The 24,034-nt window shown below is 39.9% G+C and overlaps 1 protein-coding gene across 1 annotated transcript in view; it reads left to right on the plus strand.

Moving 5' to 3' along the window:
- Positions 1-4,585: 4,585 nt before the first annotated feature.
- Positions 4,586-24,034, plus strand: part of SYNJ2 (synaptojanin 2) — a 57,326-nt gene continuing 37,877 nt past the window's right edge. Inside the window, exons 1-7 of the mRNA XM_081941249.1 lie at positions 4,586-5,337; positions 11,787-11,873; positions 14,717-14,987; positions 16,806-17,031; positions 19,813-19,896; positions 20,463-20,524; positions 22,471-22,567. Coding sequence (XP_081797375.1) covers positions 5,217-5,337; positions 11,787-11,873; positions 14,717-14,987; positions 16,806-17,031; positions 19,813-19,896; positions 20,463-20,524; positions 22,471-22,567 — 948 coding nt within the window. The 5' untranslated portion in view covers positions 4,586-5,216. The remainder of the gene's footprint in view (positions 5,338-11,786; positions 11,874-14,716; positions 14,988-16,805; positions 17,032-19,812; positions 19,897-20,462; positions 20,525-22,470; positions 22,568-24,034) is intronic.

Consider the following 24,034-nt stretch of genomic DNA (forward strand, 5'->3'; position numbering starts at 1 on the left):
AGCAAATTGGGGATATGGTATTCCAAACAGCAAGTTCTGCAATATTTGAAAACCACATACTGTATCTCTGCTCAGTGGTCTCTTCTGAAGGCTAAACCTTAACCCTAAGGCTTAGTTTACAGAACTTTACTATCTTGGTAGCTTTGCTCTGAAATGTGCATTCATTCATTCTGAACAGTCACTGACTCAATATATGACATTTGATTCTGAGCAGTAAATAAGCTAAAAACAACAATGAAAATATTAACAAAGAACCCCAAATATTCTTGGATCCAGAGAGAGGCTGCAGTACACATGGGCATTCTGATCCAAATCTGTTGGCACACTTTCATCCTAAGAGATCAGCTGTACTATGCTGGAGTTTCAAAAACATCCCATGAGCAAAGGGCTGATGCATTATAGAGAACTCCAGGACAATCAAAGAGAGAACTATGACCGTGACGGCGAACCTATGGCACGTCTGCCAGAAGAGCCCTCTCTGTGGCATGCGCACCGTTGCCTCAGTTCAGCCAGCTGGTCGTTGGGTTTCCAAGGTGTGCATGCATGCCGGCCAGCTGGTCCTCAGGTTTCCGGCATGTGCATGCCTTCCGGTTTGGGCACTCTGTGCCTAAAAGGTTCGCCATCACTGGAATATGACATGGGATTAACATTTATTTCCCTCACATGATCACATCACCCATGCCTAAGACAAAATAGACATATCTGGGTCAGGTTGTGATGGTCCTGGACTAACTAACCACTGGTGATTTTGCACCCAGAGAAGGCAGGTTGAAGTTGCCGGGAGTCTCTTGGAAAGTACTGCTGGCACAGAATCAAGGAGTACAGGGAAGAAAGCTGCCATACAGTATGGATGTTAATGCAGCAGTGGCACTCCTATCTCATCCCTAGAGTTCAATTTCACAAATAAGGTCTCACATTCACTTGTCTGCAGAGCAGCATCTCTGAAGAGCACCAGAATCTCCCAAATAACTACAGCCATTACACCACACCTGGGTCACAACAGTGCCACACTTGAAGTACATTTCTAAGAGAGGACCCCAACTCCCATGTCCAACCAGGGAGCTGATATGAAAAATCAACATGACATCAAGACTACCTTCCCCAAGGGCGAGTTGCCCCAACATATTTCTCTCTGTCTATCACCTACTATCTTGTTTCAATTTGTCACTGTCCTGTTTGAACAGTGATGTCCAAATAAGACACAGCACTCCAAGTGGCAGGGCAGAATAGAATAGAATAATTAATTCCTGTGAATGACAGTGAAATATTCTTCATTTTGATGTGTTAGTGGGGTACTCTGTCAGCGGGACACTCTGGTACAATTAAAGCATAACACTAAGATTATTGCCCTCAAAATCAGTGCTGCCAGTTTCCAAGATTTACCGTTAATCCTGTCACAGAGTCAGTGGGTCCTTAGGCATGTATTAAAAAAAGGAATGCTACAAACAGCTGACCCTGCCTTGTAGCTGTAACTAAATATTTCATCTACGTTAACCTCAATTACAGTAGCTTCAATTTTGCTTTGTTTTATCCTGCTGAAACTTCAGTGTATTGTGTAGGCTTACTAATGCATATCATGTGTGAGACAGCAATACATGCACACTGAATGGTTTGTACAGCTAAACTCAAGATTAGTTTGTCTTTTTTTACATTCAGTAATTATGCAGCAAAAAGAATAGTGGTACTGTATTGTTTATGACTACCAGTAGTGTTCAAAGCTACTCAAAATACAGAGCAAACACGACTACTGAAAAGCAACAGAAATTCAGCTCTGGGCCTGTTAAGAAATGCCCATGTGCCTGCTGGACCAGTTTGTTCCCTTGAGATCAAGACAGCAGACCTGTGGCAGAGATTTTCTGAAGGCAGAGTTTCCAAGATATAATATTGGTGTTCCAATTAAACCAGTGATGCGAAGGAGCCTTAATAAGTCAGTGGTAATGGGAGTTGTGAAATAAATAAATTCACTTTCTTGACTAAAAAAAGTGAAAATTCCTTGGAGTCAACCTCAAAGCCAAGTGACATCATGGGCATATCTATGTAGGTAACAATATGGAAGAGGATTATATTGTCTTCTTCTAGGATCCCCCCCCCCATTTCCATCCTATTTTGTCCTCCCCAGTATTTCCTGGTGGTTTCTCATCCAAGTATTGACCAGATCTAATTCTGCTTGTTTTTCAAGATCACAGAATGATGTCTAAGGCTCCCCCATAACTGGCTGTTATCTTGAGTGTATGTGTCAGAGGTGGTATTCAGCAGGTTCTGACCAGTTCTGGAGAACCAGTAGGGGACATTTTGAGTAGTTCGGAAAAACAGTAAATACCACCTGGCCTCGCCCTCACCTGTTCTCTGTCTCCCAGCTGATCAGGAGGGAATGGAGATTTTACAGTATCTTGCCCCTGCCACTCCCACCAAGCCACACCATGCCCTCCAAGCCATGCCCACAAAACCGGCAGTGAATTTTTTTGAATCCCACCATGATATGTATGTGCATCTGTGTGCTTTCATGTCAAAGTTGATTCCTGGCAACTGCCTGAACTTGTCCCAGCAGTTTTCTTGGCAAGGTTTTTCAGAAGTAATTTGTTCTTGTCCTAAGGCTAACAGAGAGAAAGAGAGTGATTTGTCCAAGGTCACCCAGTTGGCTTTATGCCTAGAACTCACCATCTTATACAATACAATAGTAGAGTTGGAAGGGACCTTGGAGGTCTTCTAGTCCAACCCCCTGCCTAGGCAGGAAACCCTATACCGTTTCAGACAGATGGCTATCCAACATCTTCTTAAAGACTTCCAGTGTTGGGGCATTCAAAACCTCTGGAGGCAAGATGTTCCACTGATTAATTGTTCTGTCAGGAAATTTCTCCTCAGTTCTAAGTTGATTCTCTCATTGATTAGTTTCCACCCATTGCTTCTTGTTCTACCCTCAGGTGCCTTGGAGAATAGTTTGACTCCCTCTTCTTTGTGGCAACCCTTCTGACTTCTAGCTGTGGAAAGTTATCACCCAGCCCTCTCCCAGAAAAATGAAATATCCTAGGAAATATTGAAATGGCAGAATATTACATTTCCCTGGATGTGAAAAGGAAGAAACATGTTTTGAAGAGAGAATAGCTCCATGTAGCTTCCTGCCCCCATCCATTATGTCAATGGACCATTAAGAAGGCTAAACCAGTCCCTTTACATAATAAAGAGTTCTTGCCTTCAGCTCCAGGGGGATGGGATTAAGGCAAAATAATATTGGTCCTTTACCCAACTCACCACATGGCATCTGAGAACTCAACCAAACCTGGATTCAAAATGCAGCCTAGAGAGTTGCCCCTGCATGCCCCACTGGGAGTCTGACAACCAATCAGAATACAAGCTCAAGATCAAAGGCCAGAGAGGGCATACAACCAGGGACTCAGCATCTCTGCCCTCCCTTCTCTTTTTTCTCCACCAACATTGAAGCATGTGATCACCTTTTCTGTTCAGGACTCAAGCCATGTGGTCCTGTCCACTATTAAAACCATCTTTCCAAGCAGCCTCCATGTCTCCAGTGTCTTTTTCCCCACTTGGAGCCGAACCCAGAAGGACATTTCTTTCAACATAGCCTGGTGCCTTAACCATGACACCAAACTGTCTCCAAATTTATATGACCAACTTCTTTATTTCCTCCTTCCATTCTCTTGCCACAGAATTCTCTGATCTCTGTTTCATTCCCTCAATTAAAACACCCACTAGGGAATAAAAATCTCTACATTATTTCTCACCTAAGGAACATCAACCAATCAATTTCAACCATTAGAACCCAACCAGACCGTCATCCAACAACTGCAAAAGTATGTGAAATGACCTTCACTGAGGGCACTTTTTATCCTGCATCAGAGGCAACATTAGCTTGTGCCCTTTGCTGTATTGTCAAAACGGTGCAAAGGAGAAGTAAAAATCCAATTTGATTGTAAATTTGAACAAAAGAACATTATACCCAATATGATTTAGAAATGTCTCTTTCACAAGTGTGCACAGGATAAGCAACCTCCTTTCTAATAACTATTTATGTGTAGTTATTTCTAATAACTAATTATCCTCCTTTCTTATAACTATTCCAAACGGACTTTTTGCACCTAGTGGTAAAAAAAAAAGTTCCTCCAGTTCAATCTTGTTAACATTTGAAGCATGCCACGTGTTTCCGGGGAAAGGCTGCAGTTTCTGTGCAGCCTTTTCCCATCCAACTCTACAATCTTTCTAGTCGACATCATAGAAGGAACTTTTCCACCAGCATCACCTACATATAAAACAGCCTTTATCCAGCCCAAATCCAACAATTACTTGCAAAAGGCTTTTGGAAACGGCGCAAGAGGGAGGGGGGAAAAGCAAACGTTCCGGCCGAGACCAATCCAGCTGCTGCCTCCCTTCTTTTCTTCCTCTTCTCCACATCACTGCTGGGCGGCCTTTCTGCCTCGGGTGCCCCACGAGAAGCACTGCCCCCCCTTTCCTTGGGGGTGGGAACTGGGAGCTTAACCTCACCGCCCCCTGAGGGAGGGCGCTCACCTGTCCCCCGAGGAGGCGAAAAGAGGCGGTGACCACATCGCGAAGTCTTCCAGAAAGTTTCTACTGTACAGGGGTGGGGTGGGGAGCCAAACGAGGTCTCCGCCCTGGCCAGTCGCGGCAGAGAGCGAGCAGTTTTCCCTCAAGGAACCAGAAACTCCGGAAATTGTGCAAGAACTTGCGGGAAAGGGGGGAGCCTTTCCAAGCCCCCTCCCGCCGGAGGAACCTCCATTCCTTTCCTTCTCAGGCCCTCCCGGCCGAGCTTGGGGACGAGGAGAGCCGGACAAGCGTCTGCGAAGACGCCGATCATCTGGAATCTGGCCTGGCAAAAGGCGCCGCTGTGGCCACCAAGGGCTCTCGCCAGTCCCCACGAAAAGCGGGGCAGAAGAGGAGACGGTCGGCGAGCCTTTCTTTTTGTTCGGGGTTAATCCCCGTCTCTTCTCCTTCCCAACTTTTGTTTTTGGATCAAGTTAAAAAGCGTCTGGCTCCTTCCCACTTATAGCGGCGGTGCGGAGGTGCGCCCCTGGAGCCGGCTTTTGGGGGAAAGTTAATTTTTTGTGTGGTTTTTAATTTAATGTAATTTTTTTAAAATTTTGGAGCGAGAGACAAAACCTCGAAGCGGGAGCAGCTGCTCCGGAGCAATTTGTAACCCGGCTGCTTTGGTTTCTCCCCCTTCCACCTGATGGGCAAAAGCCTCCATGGCGCTGAGCAAAGGGCTGAGGCTGCTGTGGAAGCAGGAGCCCACTCCCAGCGCCCTACTGGAGGCGCGCGGCCGCCCGGATTGCCTGCTGCTGGAAGCCGGCACGACAGCCACCCTCAGTAAGTGCCTCGCACCAAGACTGCTGCTGGTGGTGGTGGTGGTGGTGGTGGTGAGTGGGTGTGTATGTGTTTGCCCGCGTAGTACCCTGGACGCAACTATCCTACAATTGCTTTGCCTGGCAAACTTTGAAGGAAGGAGGCGAGGTCTTTCAGACCAATGGTCCACCCTGTCTGCTTTCCAGTTTCCAAGACAGCCAACCGTGACAGAAGGATTTGGTTGGTTGATTGATCGATTAGTCAACTCAGCGCCTGCTCTTAGCAATGGATGGGCTTCTTCCAGCATGCTCTGCTCAACCTGGCCTTTTCCATCTCTTGAGTGGTGCTTGCCTTGATGCTGATCGCCTTCCTTCCATTTTTCCCAGCTTCTCAAGGCAGTGGCAGATTAAGGCTCACTGGTGCCCTAAGCACTGACAAATCTTGGGGGGGGGGGGGGGGGGCTCCTCCAAAGTTCTTTCACAACTTTGTGATACCCCTTGGGCCTGATGCCCTAAGCATTTGCTTAGTTTGCTTAATGGTTAATACACCACTGTCTCAAGGGAGCTGGCCTTTGCACAATTGTATGCAAACTAGTGTTTGAGGTTTTGTTGTTTTGTTTTGTTTTGTTTTTTTGCTTCCTTGGTTGTCCATGGTAATCTAAAAATCCTCTCCAATACCAACTTTCAAAAGTAGTAGGCATTCTATCTATACCAACTTTCAAAAGTTGTAGTAGGCAGTCCAATTGCAGAAGTCCAATTTTCACATCCACCTAGTGTTGCACTGCATGTATAATCTATTGTAATGTTATACGTGTGCATTTGACTTATTTATGCAAGGCCTTCATTGTTTCTCTACCAAGTGCTGGTCTATTGCATATTTCTTTCTTTCTGTAAATTAATTGTGGGATATTTCTTGGCTGTTGTTCCTGAACTCTTAATAGTCAATTCTAAAAGACAAAATATATCTACCCCCATCATGTCTTCACTGTTAATTTTCCTGTTGTCGTTATTTAATCATAGTCCCATTTTTTCATTGCTTTCATTACAGTAGGATATGAAAATATAATTTTTATTTTTCTATGGAGGTTATCCACAGAAAGGGTGCTTTTTTTCAAGAGGCAACTGTACTTTCTTGTTTTTCTTTGAAGACATTTTGCTTCTCATCCAAGAAGCGTTTTTAGCTCTGACTGGATCGTAGGGAATGGAAGGATTTCATTATATTCCTTGTCTGCAAGGAGTATAAATCCTTCCATTCCCCACCATCCAGTCAGAGCTGAAAAAGCTTCTTGGATGAGAAGCAAAACGTCTTCAAAGAAAAACAAGAAAGTTCAGTTGCCTCTTGAAAAAGCATCTTTGGGATATAATTTCCATTATTACCAGAATCTTAATTGATTCTTGATTCAATCATCACTGATTTGGGAGGTGTGGGGCATCTCCTTTTCAATACCACGTAAGCCATGATTACGATCATATCTTATTACAGGGGGAAGGGCTCAAGACCTTTCAAGAATGAACAAGAATATATTTTTTCCTCCTGTTTCAACAGTGGCACATAGATAACTTTGCACCAGTTCAGGAAACCTTACTTGTATTCTTTCATGGAGTAAACAGTCAACATTACTGGACAAAATTAAATAACCAGTGCTTCAGGACAGACAGTATCAGTAGCTTGAGGCATCCACATTTCTTAATAGCATGAGTTCTTCCTTGCTGTCATACATTTTATTAATTACAGAAATTGTTTCACAATTGATAAAATGATATGGTTAGTTAGGTGTGAATTTAATATAACAAGTGACAGCTTGTCTTCAGAAATTCATTTGCATTATGCTTCCTAGAACCAATATGAGAGATTCCGTAAATGCTCAATACCTTATTGTCACTCCTTCATGCCGTCCTCTTTGATTCAACTGATTATTGAAAATGAGGGCAATAAAACAAGCAATTGAAGCTCCAAGAGGCCCACTTAAAGCCAGGTGCTAGCTAGATAATTCCCCCATCACTCACTCTACAGCTTTGGTCTATAGACCAAAACAGAAAGTAATGCAGCCATGCAAAGCAACACCCCCAGATTTTCCTATGCATTGCCTTTCGCAAATGTAAACAATTAAAATATCAGGATCTTACATGATACACGAATTGCAAAGATTGCTATAATTTAAATGTCATATAAAAAACTTGGCATGCATAACTTTTACACTGATAATGCATAAGAAAGACATTGATGATCTATTTATTTTATCAACAAAGCACATATTATTCATATTTTAAAACTGATTACGTTTTAAAAACTGATAAGAGATTGACAACATAAGAAATGCTGTGTTAGATTGAAAGCCTCTTTATTCCAGTCTCCAGCGCTCACAACAACCACATATAGTTGCCCCTCACTAAATGCTTTAGTGTCTCTTGCATGGGTTCCCAGTAAACTATGACTCGAGATATGCCTTAAAATACTTTTTTTGTCTTTGTCCTTCTCCCCCCTTTCTTGAATCCATCCTGCTTCACTCTGGAGTCCCTGAAGAATTACACTCCCATCTTGATTTACAGCTGTGTGTCTGTGTCTGTGTGTCTGTAGAAGGAAAGAGTGCTTATCAAAAAAGTAATGAAAGCAGCAAGTTCAAAATCCCACTCCCTTTGTAAACACAGAGGGGTGGGGCAGGCATCACTCTCTGATATGGTGAGGTAGGGCTTCAATCTTTGTTGCTGTGGCCACTATTTTGACTCTATCCCACATCCTGTGGACACCCCTGTTCTGCTTCATTATTATTGCCTTCTTGATCTACTGGATTTTAGTGTACTATATTTATTTAGAAATCTTAAAAAGCATCTCTCGATATCTAGACATTCGTGCAGTTTGCTTCATCTTGGAAGTTTTAAGAGGATTTAAACTTCAATAATATAGTTCTATGCGTATCTATTCAGAAATGAGTCAAAGCAGAGAGTTGAATTCTAATTTAGAGATCTAATCCTAGCCTTTCTTTGCTAACATGTGAAAATATTATTATAGAATTAATTTACAGCAGAAAAATATATTTTTGACTTCTAAATAAACAGGAACTTCCACCTTGACTGGTGCTTTGCTCCAAGATATGAAGAAATTATGACAAATGCATATATTTTTTTAAAAGAAACATTTTATGCCATATTTCTATCTCTACTTGTTACTTATTTCCTAATATGAACTGATGCCTGAAGCCAAGGTCTGTCAGTCATTTCCATAAAATGTGTGTTTTTTTTTTAATTGCAACATTTTTTCAGAGATTCAGGCTCGATTAGATCCAATACTTAGCTGACTGCTTTTCCTTCCTCTTGGTGAATTAAGTTTTCAAAAGATCAAAAAAATTTCAACCTTGTTCAAGATCTGCCTTTTAGCCACCTGGAAAAGGAAACCTCTCACTTCAGGGAAGCTTGGTTCAGACCTAGAGTTGTGCATTCCTTGCCTGGGAAGCAAATGTTCTTGAGAATACCAGGTAGCCTCCTGTAAGAAATTTCTTCTGAATTAGCCCTTTCCCCTTACTACCAGTGGTGGGTTGCAGACAGTTCATACCAGTGCCTGCCTGGGGCACCAGGTACCGTTCCGGTATGGTGCTCCGGAGGGCCTACCCACCCACCCTTCCTTCCTTACCTGTCTTTAAACTCTTTGGCGCTTCCACACATGGCGCGTACAGTGCCTTCGCAATGCTCCGCCGAGCAGCTGGAATGTTATGGAGGCATGAGGGTACGACGTGTGCGTTCATGTGGAAGGCGCCTGGGCCCCGTTGTAACCATACCAGTTGCAACAGGATCCGGAACCCACCACTGCTTACTACTAATAGTAATTTACTACCTCTGGAACTGTTGTTATAACCAGTGCATTCATGAGCATCAAGCTTTTGTTCCTTAACTGTAATCATATGAATTTTGCTTTGTTTAAAATGTAGTTTGCATTTACTCGTCCATTATTTAAATCTTGCTGTTTGTCTTGTTGGTAGCATATACTTTTCTTTCTGCAATCAGTGTTCACGTTGTTTTAAATATATTTCTGTTTGCTAATGCAGACTAGGAGAACGAACTTTGGACTCTCAATCTCTTTTCTCCATGAATTGTGAAATGGCAAAGTTAGAAAATTGCTTACATTCTTAAACTTCGTATACATTTCTGAATGTCATGTTATTCACTCTATTTGTATAGTTCCACTGTGGCCTGTGGCTACAGTAATTCCTTTGTCTAATGAAGAATTAAATATCTTGATTGTGTGATGTCAGTGCATGTCTGTTGAGTGCACTTTCACAAATATGAAACCTTGCAGAGAATTAAACAATTTATTCTGTTAGCTTCATATTACCAAGAAAATCCTAGCTTAACAGAAAAGTCTTTGCTACTCAATGTGTTTTGTAGAATTTTTAAAAACTAGGGTAAATTCATTATAGCGAAGGCTCAGTTTACTGGATCGTGGTACAATCGATGCAACAGAACAAATTTCCACCATGTAAAAATGTAATTACAAAAACTGTGTGATGTTATCTACATTATGAGATCATCATGCTAATGATATCATTTGTGTCATTCCAAAAAAGTCACAATATTCCACTTTTATATATATAGTGCACCTTTGTGAATTACAGACTCTCTTTCTCCCCACCCCCCACTTCAAAATAGGAGTTCACTAGCATTAGCTCTTTATTAAGTCTATAGCTAATATATCTTCCTACTGATCCCGGGTAATACTTAAAATAACTAAGCAATTGGCAGAAATTAACAAAATAACAGAATAACAGAGTTGGAAGGGACCTTGGAGGTCTTCCAGTCTAACTCCCTGCTCAAGCAGAAGATCCTATATCATTTCAGACAAATGGCTGTCCAATATCTTCTTAAAGACCTCCAGTGATGGACCACCCACAACTTCTGAAGACAAACCATTCCACTGGTTAATTGTTCTCACTGTTAGGAGAACAATAATTTTAATTGATCTTTTAACAAATAAAAGAGTCATCTGCTTGATACTTTGATGGGTGTCTCAGGAAATCAAAAGTGCCATAAAAATACTCTAGAAAATTAGAAAAATATCCCCCCAAAAAACTTTGGACAAAACTAATCTATTTTATTGCCCACATAGTCTCCTGGAATTGAGTTTAAGACAAGGGAGTTAACATTTAACTTTTTATATCCTTTAATGCGTGACTCCCTGATTTTATTATTTACCACTAACATTCAGCAATTCAACTACCGTAGTGGAATTTCACACCTGGAAATGTTGATTGGTTAACTTTCAACCAAATTAATCTTTCTATTTATGGCTGTCTTCTCTGTTAAGGCCACTTACTGTTTTCAATATTTTTGTACACTAGTTTCATTCTCTCACTACCCTGTTTCCCCGAAAATAAGACCTCCCGGGATAATAAGCACAATTGGGCTTTTGAGCGCATGCATTAAAATAAGCCCTCCCCTGAAAATAAGCCCTCCCCGAAAATATTGCAACACAGCATGAGGTGACCACGCTCACCGCCTCCTGCACCTCAAAAATAATAAGACCTCCCCGAAAATAAGGCCAAGTGCTTATTTCGGGGGGTCAAAGAAAATAAGATTCTGAAATGCGGTAAATTCCATCCTCTTATCTCTGTCCACAATTACTCTGCAGTCTTTGAATTCCTAAATTTTAGCTATACTACAAAAATAACTTCCGGGGATGGCTACTTTAGGATTGAATTTACTAAGACTTAATATATTTATTTAATTATGTCCTAGTGGTATATTTGATGCAGCTTAGCTAGCAAATGTCTTAGTCACAAAGTTATGGTTAATACATTTTGGCTGATATAACATATTATGGAACATTAATTTCTATATAATGTGTTTTGCATCTTTTTCTTTTATTTCTATATAATTTGGGAAATTGGGTGGCATATAAGTATCAGTAATAAATAAATAAGAACCACCTTGATGTAATAGTTAAAACAACCAGGTTAGAAATCAGGAGACTATGATTTCTAGTCCATTCTTAAGGCCTGGAGCCAGTTGGATGAATTTGGGACAGTCATTCTCTCTCGGTGTTAGGGAAAAGACAATGGCAAACCACTTCTGAAAATGTTCCCAAGAAAATTGCAGAGTCTTGTCCAGGCAAGGAATCAAAATTGACTCACAGGTGCACAGGCAAGGCCGGATGGCTAGTCAGCCAGCCAATAAGTAAATAACCAGCCAACCAATCATAGGCTTCATTTGGAAGAGTTTTTGTTGTTTTAATATCAAAAGCTATATGCCACTCCTTGAAGTGCTGAAAGTTGAGCATGACCAGTTTTTCCCGGTCATCTGAACTGGTATGTGCAAATCCAGAACCGTCAGCAAAGCAAAGAGTGTTTTGTCACAATCCAAGCATCCCTTCTATTTATTTGCATAGCCCTAAGAAACACACTGCTTTTAGTTGGCTTATTGCATTGCCATAGAGTGATTGCAAGAAAGCAAGAAATGATGACTTTTACTGTGTGATTTCCCCAGCATTTGAAGAAAAAGAAGAAATTAAAGGGCAATATGAGAAGCTTATGGATGCTTATGGATGCTTAGGCGAGCTGCAGTTAAAATCTGGTATGTAATCACTTAATATTATGCAATAATCAGATAAAAAAGAACCATCAATATTATTCATTGATTCATTATTGCTAATGAAAATGTCAATGTTATTCTTTGTTAGGTTAAAGAGAAATGGTTACAGGTAGTCCTCGACTTACAAACATTCATTTAGTGAACATTCACTTAGCACAGCAGTGAAAAAAGTTGACTTATGACTGTTTTTCACACTTACGACAATTGCAGCATCCCCATGGTCATGTGATCAAAATTTGCAGTTGGCACCAGGCACGCATTTAAGACAGTTGCACTGTTCTGGGGTCATGTGATCACCTTTTGTGATCTTCCCAGCCAACCTTCTGAGAAACAAAAACAATGGGGGAACCCAGATTCGCTGAATGACCTCATGAATCCCTTAACAACTGCGCTGATTTGCTTAACAACTGTTATAAAATGGGACAAATCTAACTTAACTACCACCATGCTTAGCAATAGAAATTTGGGGGGGGTCAGTTGTGGTCATTAGTCAAGGACTACCCGTACAGTATGGAATAATTATTTCAGTTTTTTAAACATTCATCTTACCATGTGTTCTAATACAAATTTGAAAATAAGATTTGTTTCACCAAAATTACTATAGCTTTTATTTTTGTAATCTACTGCTTTAGCGGGAATAAATTGGAGGGAAATCACCACAGTGATGGTCTCACTGCTGTAATATACTATTACAGCGATGGCGAACCTTTTTTGGCTCGCGTGCCACAAGTGGGGGGAGTGCAGGGGGGTCGTGTGCGGGCGTGCCGCACCCATAATGCAACGCGCAACCCCCCCAGTGCGCATGCATGCACAATGCACCCCCCCCACATTTTTACATGCTTTTTTTGCCCTCCCCAGGCTCCAGAGGCTTTATAGGAGCCTGGGGAGGGCGAAAAGAGCCTCCACCGCCCTCCGGAGGCCTTCCGGAGGCTTCAGGGACCGTCCGGAGGCTTCCCTGAACCCTTCGGAGCGCTTAAAACCACCCTCCAAGCAAACCGGAAGTGACTTCTGGGTTGCTCGGAGGGTCGTTTTAAGCGCTCCGAAGGCATCAGGGAAACCTCCGGACGGTCCCTGAAGCCTCCGGGGGGTTGGGGGAGGCTCTTTTCACCCTCCCCAGGCTCCTATAAAGCCTCTGGAGCCTGGGGAGGGTGAAAAATAGCTTTTAAAAAGGTGAACTCAGCTGGCCAGTGCGCGCATGCGAGCTGGCCAGCTGACAGAGCAGCACCTCGCGTGCCCTGACAAATGGCTCCACGTGCCACTTGTGGCACGCGTGCCATAGGTTCGCCATCACTGTACTATTAGCTTAAAGATTTCTTCACGTATACTTTGTTTTGATAAGCTCTCAAATGTGCATGTTTTGTTTCTGTTAGTGAGATGATATAGAAAATAGATGAAAACTCAGCAAGCAGTTAAAGGAACACTTTTTGACCAGGAATTATGAAACACACAACTTTATAGTCAGAGGCTCCATGCCTTGATAAGAAGAAGGCAACCCTTTTTCTTAACATTTTAATGCAATGCTGAAGAAATCTGTATTTTTGTCCATGTTAGTCCACCAATGTTTCTTTTAAAAGCTCTGCGCATAAAATATGGCAGTGCTCAAGAACCTCCCTTCTTAGCCAAGAGCCAGCTGCCAGAAGCATTATTTTTATCTGGCAGGTTTTATTAATTATGGCTCAGAGTTAATGAAGACTACTCTCATTTCAGAATGTGAGGCAAAGAAGCCATTGGCAGCCTCAAGAACAATGATGTAATGTCTGCTTTATTTGTCACTGTTTTAAGCAATATAAGCATGTATCTGGCAACCCTGCATAGCACATTCTTCATCCTGATTTTGTCCTCTTATAGACATTCACTTAACTATTGCAGCAAAAAAGACTCGGTTACATGGTGACTTGCTTAAAAACTGGTACAAATTACAATGGTAATTCTGGCTTCAATTACGGTGATAAGTTGAGGACTACCAATAAACCCTTACATAGGAAAGCATGTGAAAGCATCCTTCTAGGAAATAGGGGACTCTGCTGGTTATCGATTGGACATGGTAAACATTTGGGGGAGGGGGAAACCTTCTATCCCTCCCATTTGATAAAAGAGATTTAAAGTTACGTTTCAGACAAAGAGGAATGTTTACCTGATTAATATCTTTTCATTTCCTCTTGCACTTTGATCTCTGCAGCCTATTTTAATCTGCTTTTAAATTCCAGAAGGAAGAACATGTGAAGGGAGGACTTGATTTATTTTCCACAATAGTATCCCGATCTTGGGGCTTCAGAATTCTTCTCAGGGTATCAAATAAAATGGGAAATATGGCGACTAAACATTAACATTTTCAGTGAGAGTTACCAGGTTGGAAAATGGTTCCATTAGAGAGACTTGCACAAAACTCTTTTCTAGATTTTTTTAGTTTTCCAAAATACTTTTTATTTTGGCTTCAATAGCTGTCTTGAAAAGATTTTTTAAGTTACATTTTAGTATGATACCATATCATGAAGATTCTGGTTCAGCTTTATTTCCAATCCTCCTAGAAATGTCCAGCTATTAGAATAGACAGAATCTACTATGTCTAGGGTTACAGATAAATGTTCTACTTACAAAGATTTATAAATTTAATTATGCCTTTAATTCTCTCATACCTATAGAAACTTCCAGACAGATAAATATCCTAAATTTAGCCCCTGATTACCAGGCTAAGAAAGACCCATTGTGTTGTTCTGATAAATATAATGGAAGAATGTAATATAGACTGCCTTTGTAGATAAAACCTAGAGCATTATAAGCAATTATATACATATATAACCATATTATAACGTGTCATTTTGCAGGCAACTCCACTTTGCATTTCCTAGTTCTTGTGACAGGCTGTACATCAGTGGGAAAAATCCTTGATACCGAAGTTTACAAGATCACAACAACTGAATTTTGTGCCCTCCAAGAAGAAACTAAGGAAGAAGATCGTACTTCTGCCTTGAAGAAACTTCTGAATTCTGGGGTCTTCTATTTTTCTTGGCCAAATTCAGGATCAAACTTTGATCTCACTATCCGAGCCCAGAAGAAAGATGATGATAGCTATCAAACTGGAAATTCATTTTTCTGGTTAGTACCAAACTTGGGAGCTTTGCTCAAGCCTTGATTTAAGATGTTTGGGTGGGTCTCTTAGAGTTGAGTTGATACATCAGGATGTTATGTTGTCCATCAGATAATTTTTTATTATCTGATCTATGCAGGATCTTCTTAGATCCTTACAATTCCACATATTGAGTAGCAGGTTTAAATATATTTTGAACATGCTTAATAGAGACAATTTTCCTGGACTTGGTTATCACAAATATGTTGCACCCCATGCTAAGTTTAATTGATTTAAACCAGAGAGGCTGAAATGTGTGGTTATATTGTCTCCACTGACTGCATTAAGAAAAAACAATAGGACTCCTTAGGACAGGTTGGTGGAATCTCCTTTCTGAGAGTGCTGTGCCCTTCTTCCTATATAAAACTAATGAATAAATTAATTCTGCTGAATGATCAATCGTTTTCAATAAAAACATATAAATATATATTCATATAGAAGCAATATACAGGTTTAATCATATATGCATGACTGTTAAATCTATTGCATTATTTCACCATACATTTTGCTTTAAATGGTGATGTGAACAGTTGTAGAATAAATCTATATATATAAAAACGAAATGCCATTCATCCGACATCATGAAATCTCCAGAACTATAAAGCCTAAAAACTTGAAATTTGGCTCGTATGTTCCATTTGGCTTCTAGGTGCTTACTAAGAAATGAATTTTCGAAAAGACCATCTGATCATTAATAATGATCTTAGCATCATATATTAATAATAATATATGATGCTAAGGAGTTAGACGTTCTATTCCCCCTCCCAACTTGAAAATAACTCTGTTCCAACTGCCACTTGGGCGTGGCCAGTGCATGATTCATCTGGCCTGCTGGCTGGGAGTTGGAGAGGAGCCTGAGGGAGAGAAGAGGATAAGATAGGAGAGGCCTCTGTGGGGCAAGCCTAGGGAGAGAATGGGATAGGAGAGGAGAGGCTTCTGTGGGGCAAGCCTGAGGAGAGAAGGGGAGAGGAGAAGCTGATCATAACTATTCATTAATTTTCAAGTTGTAAGTGTCGATTTATCAAGCCCGATCACATAATTTCGTAGCGGAGCACCGGTATTCAGCTAGTACATTAATATAGCAATTGTGCCAAACTGAATACATACCAGCAGTTGAATATTGATCAGAAGCACCCAAATACTTGTGTTAGATTTCCTACCATTTGTGATGAAGGAACACTAAGTAGGTCCTAAATTCAGCTTTATGGGTCATGTTACACAGATATACTACACAGTATAGATAGTTTTTGTGGCATTGATGCGATAATATGATGTAGTTTAATGATTCTAACTTATCAGTGGTGAGAACCAGGTTCCAGTCCCCGCTCAGTCTTGGAAATTCTCTCTTCCATTGCTCAGCTTACCTGAAAAAGTTATTTTAAAGAGAATAACTATAGCTTCTGGGTGATAGGTAAGTAGGTAACTAATAAGTAAATAAAATATTTTATTCTCAGCTTTTATTGCAGAAAAACAGTGAACAACAAACACTTGTTAAAAGTTCAGGTCATAACCAATACTTTAAATCATGCAGTTAAATTTCCTTCCCTTTGTGACTATCTAGCTATCTCTGTGTTACCTGCAGTGCTGGTTTTTTTTGGCCTGGTTAGGAAATCATTTGTTACCTTATGTACTGGGGTTTTAAAATTTTATAAACTGCACAGGGAAAACATATTAAAACTGCTAAAGAGAGAGATCTAGATTTGGATATTATAGAGATACAGTTATAGATATAAAATGTGTACATGTGTGTTATACATGCATGATCTTTCTTTCTGTCCTGCTTACAGGAACCAGCTATTGCATGTCCCTTTTAAACACTATCAGGTGAACTGTTCAGACTGGCTACTAAAAGTGATTTGTGGTGTGGTGGACATTCGTACTCTTTACGCCTCTCACAAGAAGGCAAAAGCCTGCCTCATCTCCCGGATTAGTTGTGAGCGAGCTGGTGCCCGGTTTCACATACGAGGAGTCAATGATGATGGTCATGTTTCTAACTTTGTTGAGACAGAGCAGGTAAGTGGCAGGAGAAGATCCATGTCACTAAATAATTAAGTGTGAAATGAGGTATTTTCTAAAGCAGCAAGGGACAGAAGCATGGGGTCTTCAGAATTTCTCTGACTTTTTGCTCTTTCTAATACACAGCCCTAGCCAAAACTATTGGTATCCCTCTATTTGACTCAGCCTTCCATCCTTCCGAGGTGGGTAAAATGAGGGCCCAGATTGTTGGGGGCAATATGCTGACTCTGTGAACTGCTTAGAGAGGGCTGTAAAAGCACTATGAAGCGGTATATAAGTCTAAGTGCTATTGCTATTTCCTTCTGAGAATCTCATTTGTAGGCATTGGATGAAATTCTTCAGTCATATCTTAACTGCATAAGCGGTCACAGATTATAGGAATAGCTTTGACTTCTATAAAATATGTTGGGCATTGGACAAATGGTACTTATGACTTGCTCTAGGAGTTCTGGCATATGTGGTGTCCCTGTGGTCATATTATTACAAATTCCGATATCGTCTACCAGCTTCACCCATGCATAGTCAATGGGGAAGCTGTCAGTAAGTCAGAAGCCATGATCATGTTTGATCCTGACCTGGGTGGCCTTTTGGTTATGACAGCAACCGAGACTGCCAGAATTGCTGTTGCTAAGTGATGTTGTCATGTGGCATTATATTTTACAACCACATTGCTTAGAAATGAAAATCCCAGTCCCAATTGCTGTCTTGAGGATTACTTGTATCCTTAGTAACAGATTTGAGGTGATAACAAGCCATTGAGAATCAGCTCCTTAACATTAGCACTTCTTTATAATAATATGTATATAAAAATGGTATTAAACTTAAGAACGGGCTGGAACATAAAATATCAGTGCTGGAAAGAAAATGATTTTGCTTTGCTGTTAGACTAGTAGATAATTACCAATGAGGGCAATAACTTGACTGTTTCTAATACAGTGGAAAAAATAGTTCACTGTGTCATATTGGCTCTGCTCATTCATAAATTAATTATACCCCAGGATTGTAGCTATCCTGACCCATTTACGCTGCATGGTTTCCTCCGGTTTAAAGAAGAAAATAAACAATTACTTTTATTTCCTGGAAGCTCTTCTATGAATAAATGGTCTTCGTTTGCTTCCTACTGAGCTACTCCTTTGGTATTTCAGTCTCTCTCTCTCCCTCCCCCCCTCTCCCCCCCCTCTTCTCCCTGATGACTCATTGCATTAGCAAAGAAAAACAAAACAATTTGAAGTCTCTTTGCTTTCTAAACTGAAGTCAGCTGTTGAACTTTTAGCTCATTTGCTACAAAAACAGAATCCAAAGAAGTGGTGGTACTGGGTACCTGAACAAAGTAGCATGCAGAGTGAAAAGTAGGGAGAAGGAATTTTGCAGCTGGAATTAAATTAAAAGTTGCATCCCACACAGCTTAATTCCGCATTCAAAATGGCCTTGATGCAGCAGTATTAGCACCAGCAGGAATCATCTTGAGTTAGTTGTATAAAAATACTGGTAATCATTTTCCTCAAATCAGTTTGTTTGGGAATCATATGGAATATGATTTGTTTGGCAGTCATATGGAAGTAACTTGATATTGCCTTCTTCTGGGACATTTGCTTGACTTCTGTATCTAACCTAACAGCCCTGAGATTTTTGATGGTTCCCAAACAGCCACTAACCATTTCTGATCCTACTTAGAAAATAGGACATAGAAATGACTAATTTCTCAATTAAGGTTGTTTAGTCTTGATTGATTACGTAATTAAAGATCAGTCCTGGGCCTGGGTATATGCAGGGACTTGTTTCTTGATTATTTTAGCAGCTCTGATGTATGACTTATTCTTGGCTGCCATATGCCTTAATTTTTGTATTATTGTGTTTTTATTTTCTTCTGGATTTTGCTGAGATGGGAGAACGTACAAATTGAATGAACTAATAAATAATATAGTCCAGCATGAAATGATGTAAAGTATTATGCATTAGAAAAAAAACGTATTATCTTTTTAGAAAAGGTAGTTTGAGGTTGTGTTGAATAGACTGAAAATGTTGTGTAAAACAAGGCAAACTATGACTAGGATTATTAGGAAATAAATTATAGCATGATGTATTTATTTAATTTTATGGCACAATCATACCTAAAACAACCTACACAGTTCTGGCTACTATCTCAAAGGGAAAGTTTAAATAATGCATTTTCTAAGTTTTCTCAACATTCTAAGCTGCTTATAGTAGTGTTATATTAATTTTAATTTTATTGTTATTTTGTGAATTTAAAAATATCTTAAAATTTAGATAAATTGACCTCTAGTCAATGTTTAAAACAATTTAATATAGGCACCCTTCTCTTACTAATGGTAATTAAAACCAGGAACTCTGTCACTAAGTGACAGAGCATGATAGCACATGACCACTCTGACTTAGGACAGCAGTTTCGAGAGTTCCCAGTTGCTGTTGTAGGCGAATCACGCAGTTACAACATCCTACTGTCATATAATCACCATATACTACCTCCTTCCAGTTTCTCTATTAACTTTGTTGGAAAATAGTAGTGTAGGTTGCAAATAGAGATCACATGACAGTGGGATACTGCAGTGTTGTAATTGCAAGACGTGCACCCAAGTCACAATCACAAGATCATGGGGACGTGTAACAGCCACAACTACAAAAACCGCTTGTAAGTAATCTCATTCAGTGGACGCCCGTCCTAATTTAAAACGGTTGCTAAACCAGCAGATGTTAAATGAGCACCACTTGTAATTAATTACATTAATCTAAATATATGTTTTTTTTAAATTTTTTCAGACTATTTATTTGGATATGGATGTTTCTTCCTTTGTTCAGATCAGAGGTTCAGTTCCATTATTCTGGGAGCAACCTGGATTGCAGGTAATTAGCATAAATCATGAATATCTAAAGTAAAATTTACTGCTATACTGAAAGTCTCCTTTACATTTGGCATGTCAACATTTCTGGCCTTAAACTCTAAACAGGACAAGAGTTGCCATCCTTTTTGGAGGGACTGTATTAGTGATGTAGTCTTTCACATGGAATGGATTTATACATGTGCATATTTGAGTTTGGATTGATTCAGGAATACAGAAATGAGTGCGTTAGTTACCTTTATCATATTGTAAATGCAATCATATTTTTGTTAATTAATTTAGTATAATAAAAAAAAATATTAGCGAGGCAAGCAATTTTAATCTTACAAGGAAATTGAAAAACATTGGAAATAAGTTTTGGGGCAGATTTATTAATTGCACATCATTATTTTTTGTCATCCCCATTTTCTAATAACATCTGCCTTCTATGTTCTATGGCATCATTTGTGGATACCAAGATGGTTGCTAGGCTATAATAAAGAAGTCCTTTTCTCTAAATGAAGAAGGGAGACATCTAGTGATTCATGTTAAAAGTATCACTTCCTATTCTTTTTATTGTTATCTTCTTAGGTTGGTTCCCATCATCTGAAGCTTACCAGAGGCCTGGAGGCAAATGCTCCTGCTTTTGATAAGTAGGTTTAATAATTGCAATATTGCTGATAACATGAAGCCTAGAATTTGATATTACAGCTTTTATTGTAGGATGCTTCAGAATCTTTGCATGGAGCCATGTCTTTTGGTTTTCAAATCCATTTTGCTCTTTTGCATGAATATTTCCATTTGTCATTTAGGACTGCATCTGAAAAAGAAGACATGTTGAAAGATAGGTGTATATTTTTGAACAAAGCTGTCAATATTTTAGGTGCCTTCAGATTCCCTGGTACCTTTGGGCATTTGCTCTTAGCCAAATCTACCTCACTAAATTATTGTTGTGTGAGAAAATGGGAGGAAAGAACGCTATGCATGTTCCATTGAGCTCCTGATTGGCATATATAAAGCAAATAAACAAAATATGAACATACGGCATTATGATTATTTTTTTAAAAGCAACCTTTTTTAAATCATGTAGCTCCAAACTAAAAGGGTGGCATTCTGTTACCCATAGCAGATGGGAAGGAGTAACCTTTGTTTAGGAGAATGTCATGTTGTTGACACTTTTTTAATTCACAAGAGACATAGCTGCACTCTAAGGGGAAAATTTGGACAGAGAGTATACAGTGGAAATGTCAGTTCCCGCCTATAAATTTTCCATCAGTTGGAGAATTTGAATAGAAGTACCTAGTAAGGGATGCCGATAGCCCCTAGAACTATAGTTTGATGAGACTTCACCACTAATGCTGAGTTGTTTGGATATTGAACTACTCAGTACTGTACAATGAAGAAAATTATATGATTGTTCAGCCAAATCTTAGGATAGGACATACTGTGGGTGGATTTATTTTATCTAGATGGAGGATAATCTGAAATAATCTGAGTTAACATCTCATTGCTCTTGTCAAATGTTTTTCTTTTGAAGATTAGGAGTAGGAATAGCTTTTTTACACTGCAAGTGCCATGATGGGTAATCTTTGAAAACCGTCCATCCTATTCTGATGGATTATGAAGATTTGTGTGATTTTCCAGGAGTTATGACTGGCACTCTTATGGAAACTCCGACAGAGTCATTATTTGGTCTTGTAAGATAAAATGCCCTCACCGTTTTAGAAATCCTTAATTGCTTAAGGAGAAAGCAATTAAAAAAGTGAGGTGACAGCTGCAAAGCCTGCAGGAGGAAGACTCCTGCTGGCTCTGATGGAACCCAGGTTGAACCTAGTCTGTGGGGTGCTAACAGTGGCAAACAAAAGAATTGTTTTCCAAAATCATTGAATCAGGTTAATTTCATGCAGCGTCATTGCTGTACTGATTCCTGAGCAATTTGCACTGTTAGATGCCTTAACATTTCCTGCAATATTTGAAACAGTCTTGGATACCAAGTGAAGGAAAGAACCCGTTTTCTAGTAAAATTGGAAAAGTAAAATAAAAATGTAGTTTAATGGCTGAGAGAAGCATCTTAATACTAAAGATACTCTTAAGGTATTTTGATTTTCCGCCCGCCGCCAAACAAGTAACACTCTGAATCTATTTGTTTACCTGTATAATTTCAATTATTTATACTCCCAACAAGTAACCAATCCAGTTAAATTTTATTTATTTGTATTTTATTTAGTTTGTCAAACATGTACAAGATAACAGGTATAAGTACAAACGTGGACATGAACAAGGGAAATGAGTACAAATAAATGGGGACAGTAGGACAGGGAGGGTAGGCACGCTGGTGCGTGCATGCCCCCTCATAAAATTATAAAATGGTTTTGTGTAAGAAGTAATAGTTGATTATTAAAATATGGAACATTTATTCATTTGGAGTAAAACATAAACTGTAGTAAGGAATCAAGTTCTTCAGTCGCCATTCTGAAAAAAAAAAACCTCTTGTGTGATTAGAAGGCCATAACTGACATTGGTCATTTGTATTTTAAAGAGAATTCTAGGTAGTTTCTATTATTTATGAACTAAAACCGACCTATTCCTGCTTTTACAGGCATATGATGCTTCTGAAGGAACAATATGGCAAACAAGTGATCGTTAATTTGCTGAGAAGCAAAGGGGGAGAAGAGGTTCTCAGTAGGGCTTTCAAGGTAAAAACAAAGATCAAAGCCTTTTTCCCCTAATTTTGACTTGGTTCAGAGTTTTATTTCTTATGAAAGTAAGAAATACCTTCATATTAGGTAGCCGGCACTCAGCCTGGCAAAATGGGAGATAATAATTTTCCTTTTACAAATATGTTTGAATATCCCCAAATTGGTAAAAAATATATATAAATGCTTTTTTTGACAACCTACTGGAAAGAATTGGGTGATAAGTAATTGTGAGTATGACTGAATCATTTATCTGAAGTTGATCCCTATTTCTTAGAGAAATAATCCCACTGAAAGCAGAGGATGACAGGTTGTATCCATGGATTTTCTTTTCTTAGGAAAAAAACCCACAGCAATATGCTGTTGCTTTTCCAATAAGGCTTTATCAGAGAAAAAAGAAATGTAAGATGTAAGAATGTACTGGAGTTAAGCTCTGTAAAGGGTATCAGATTTTGTAAAAATTGCTAAATGTTGACAAGGAACATAATGGGTTGTGAGGACTGGCATGTTGATAAATGTTTAGCAGCCGTCTCTGCCACTTCCCCTGCACTGTGCATTAAGTCTTGCGTCTCAATTCTATTTTCTCAAGCTGATACAAGCGGGCTCCTGCATACCACTAGTTGCAAGTGACTCCTTCACTTACTGTTCACTTTAGTTTTATGGACTATGGGTGTGTGTGTGTCATGAAGGCACCCAAGTGAAATTGCTCCAAGGTGCATGGAGACATTTGAAGATGAGGGGGAAAGAGGAAGGGACAGTGAATTCTGCTGTGATGGTAATGTCAGGAGCAGGTAACCAGGAAGAGGAGCTGAGTTCAAAATACTAGAAGTTTATTACATTCTACCCATACACAAGAATCTGATCTACTGACCGTCAAGGCAAATTGGTGCTAGTTAAGAATCAAGAGAATTCATGGGAGGGGGGGCTGATTACGTGTTTCACCCCGCATTTGGGTTGTCCCGGGTCATCTCCTACAAATATCCAGCATGATCGACTAATCAGGCAGTTTGGGGAAGGGGGTTGTTCCACGCAGCCCTGCTTTCAGCTTAGGTGGGCTCTCTTGATGATTACTTGGATTAAAAATAGGGTCCTACAGCATGTGAAGTAGCTCCTCTTTCACCCAGCTAAGCTTCTACTACTGTGCCCATATTTCAGACATGGAACATGAAATATAGGGTGAGGGAGGGGAAGATAAATGGTTACGAGAAAGAGAGGAGCACGGTGGCTTGTGTGGTTAAGATACTGGGTTGGAAGTTAGGAAGCATGTGTTAGAGACGGAGTGCTTGCCGTGGAGCAAGGTGAGCTCTCATCCTTCGCTCCAGCTCCTACCGGGGACAAGAAAGGAGCCCCCAACTGGGCTTTCCCTAGGCAACGGGGATGTCACTGGCTACTCCTTTCAATCCAGAAGCGCCTCGGTTCTTCTGACATGAGTGTGATGCGACCAGATAGGGAATTGATATCATGTAT

The sequence above is a fragment of the Natrix helvetica genome, assembly GCF_964273705.1.
Source record: "Natrix helvetica genome assembly, chromosome: 2".
Lineage (NCBI taxonomy): Eukaryota > Metazoa > Chordata > Lepidosauria > Squamata > Natricidae > Natrix > Natrix helvetica.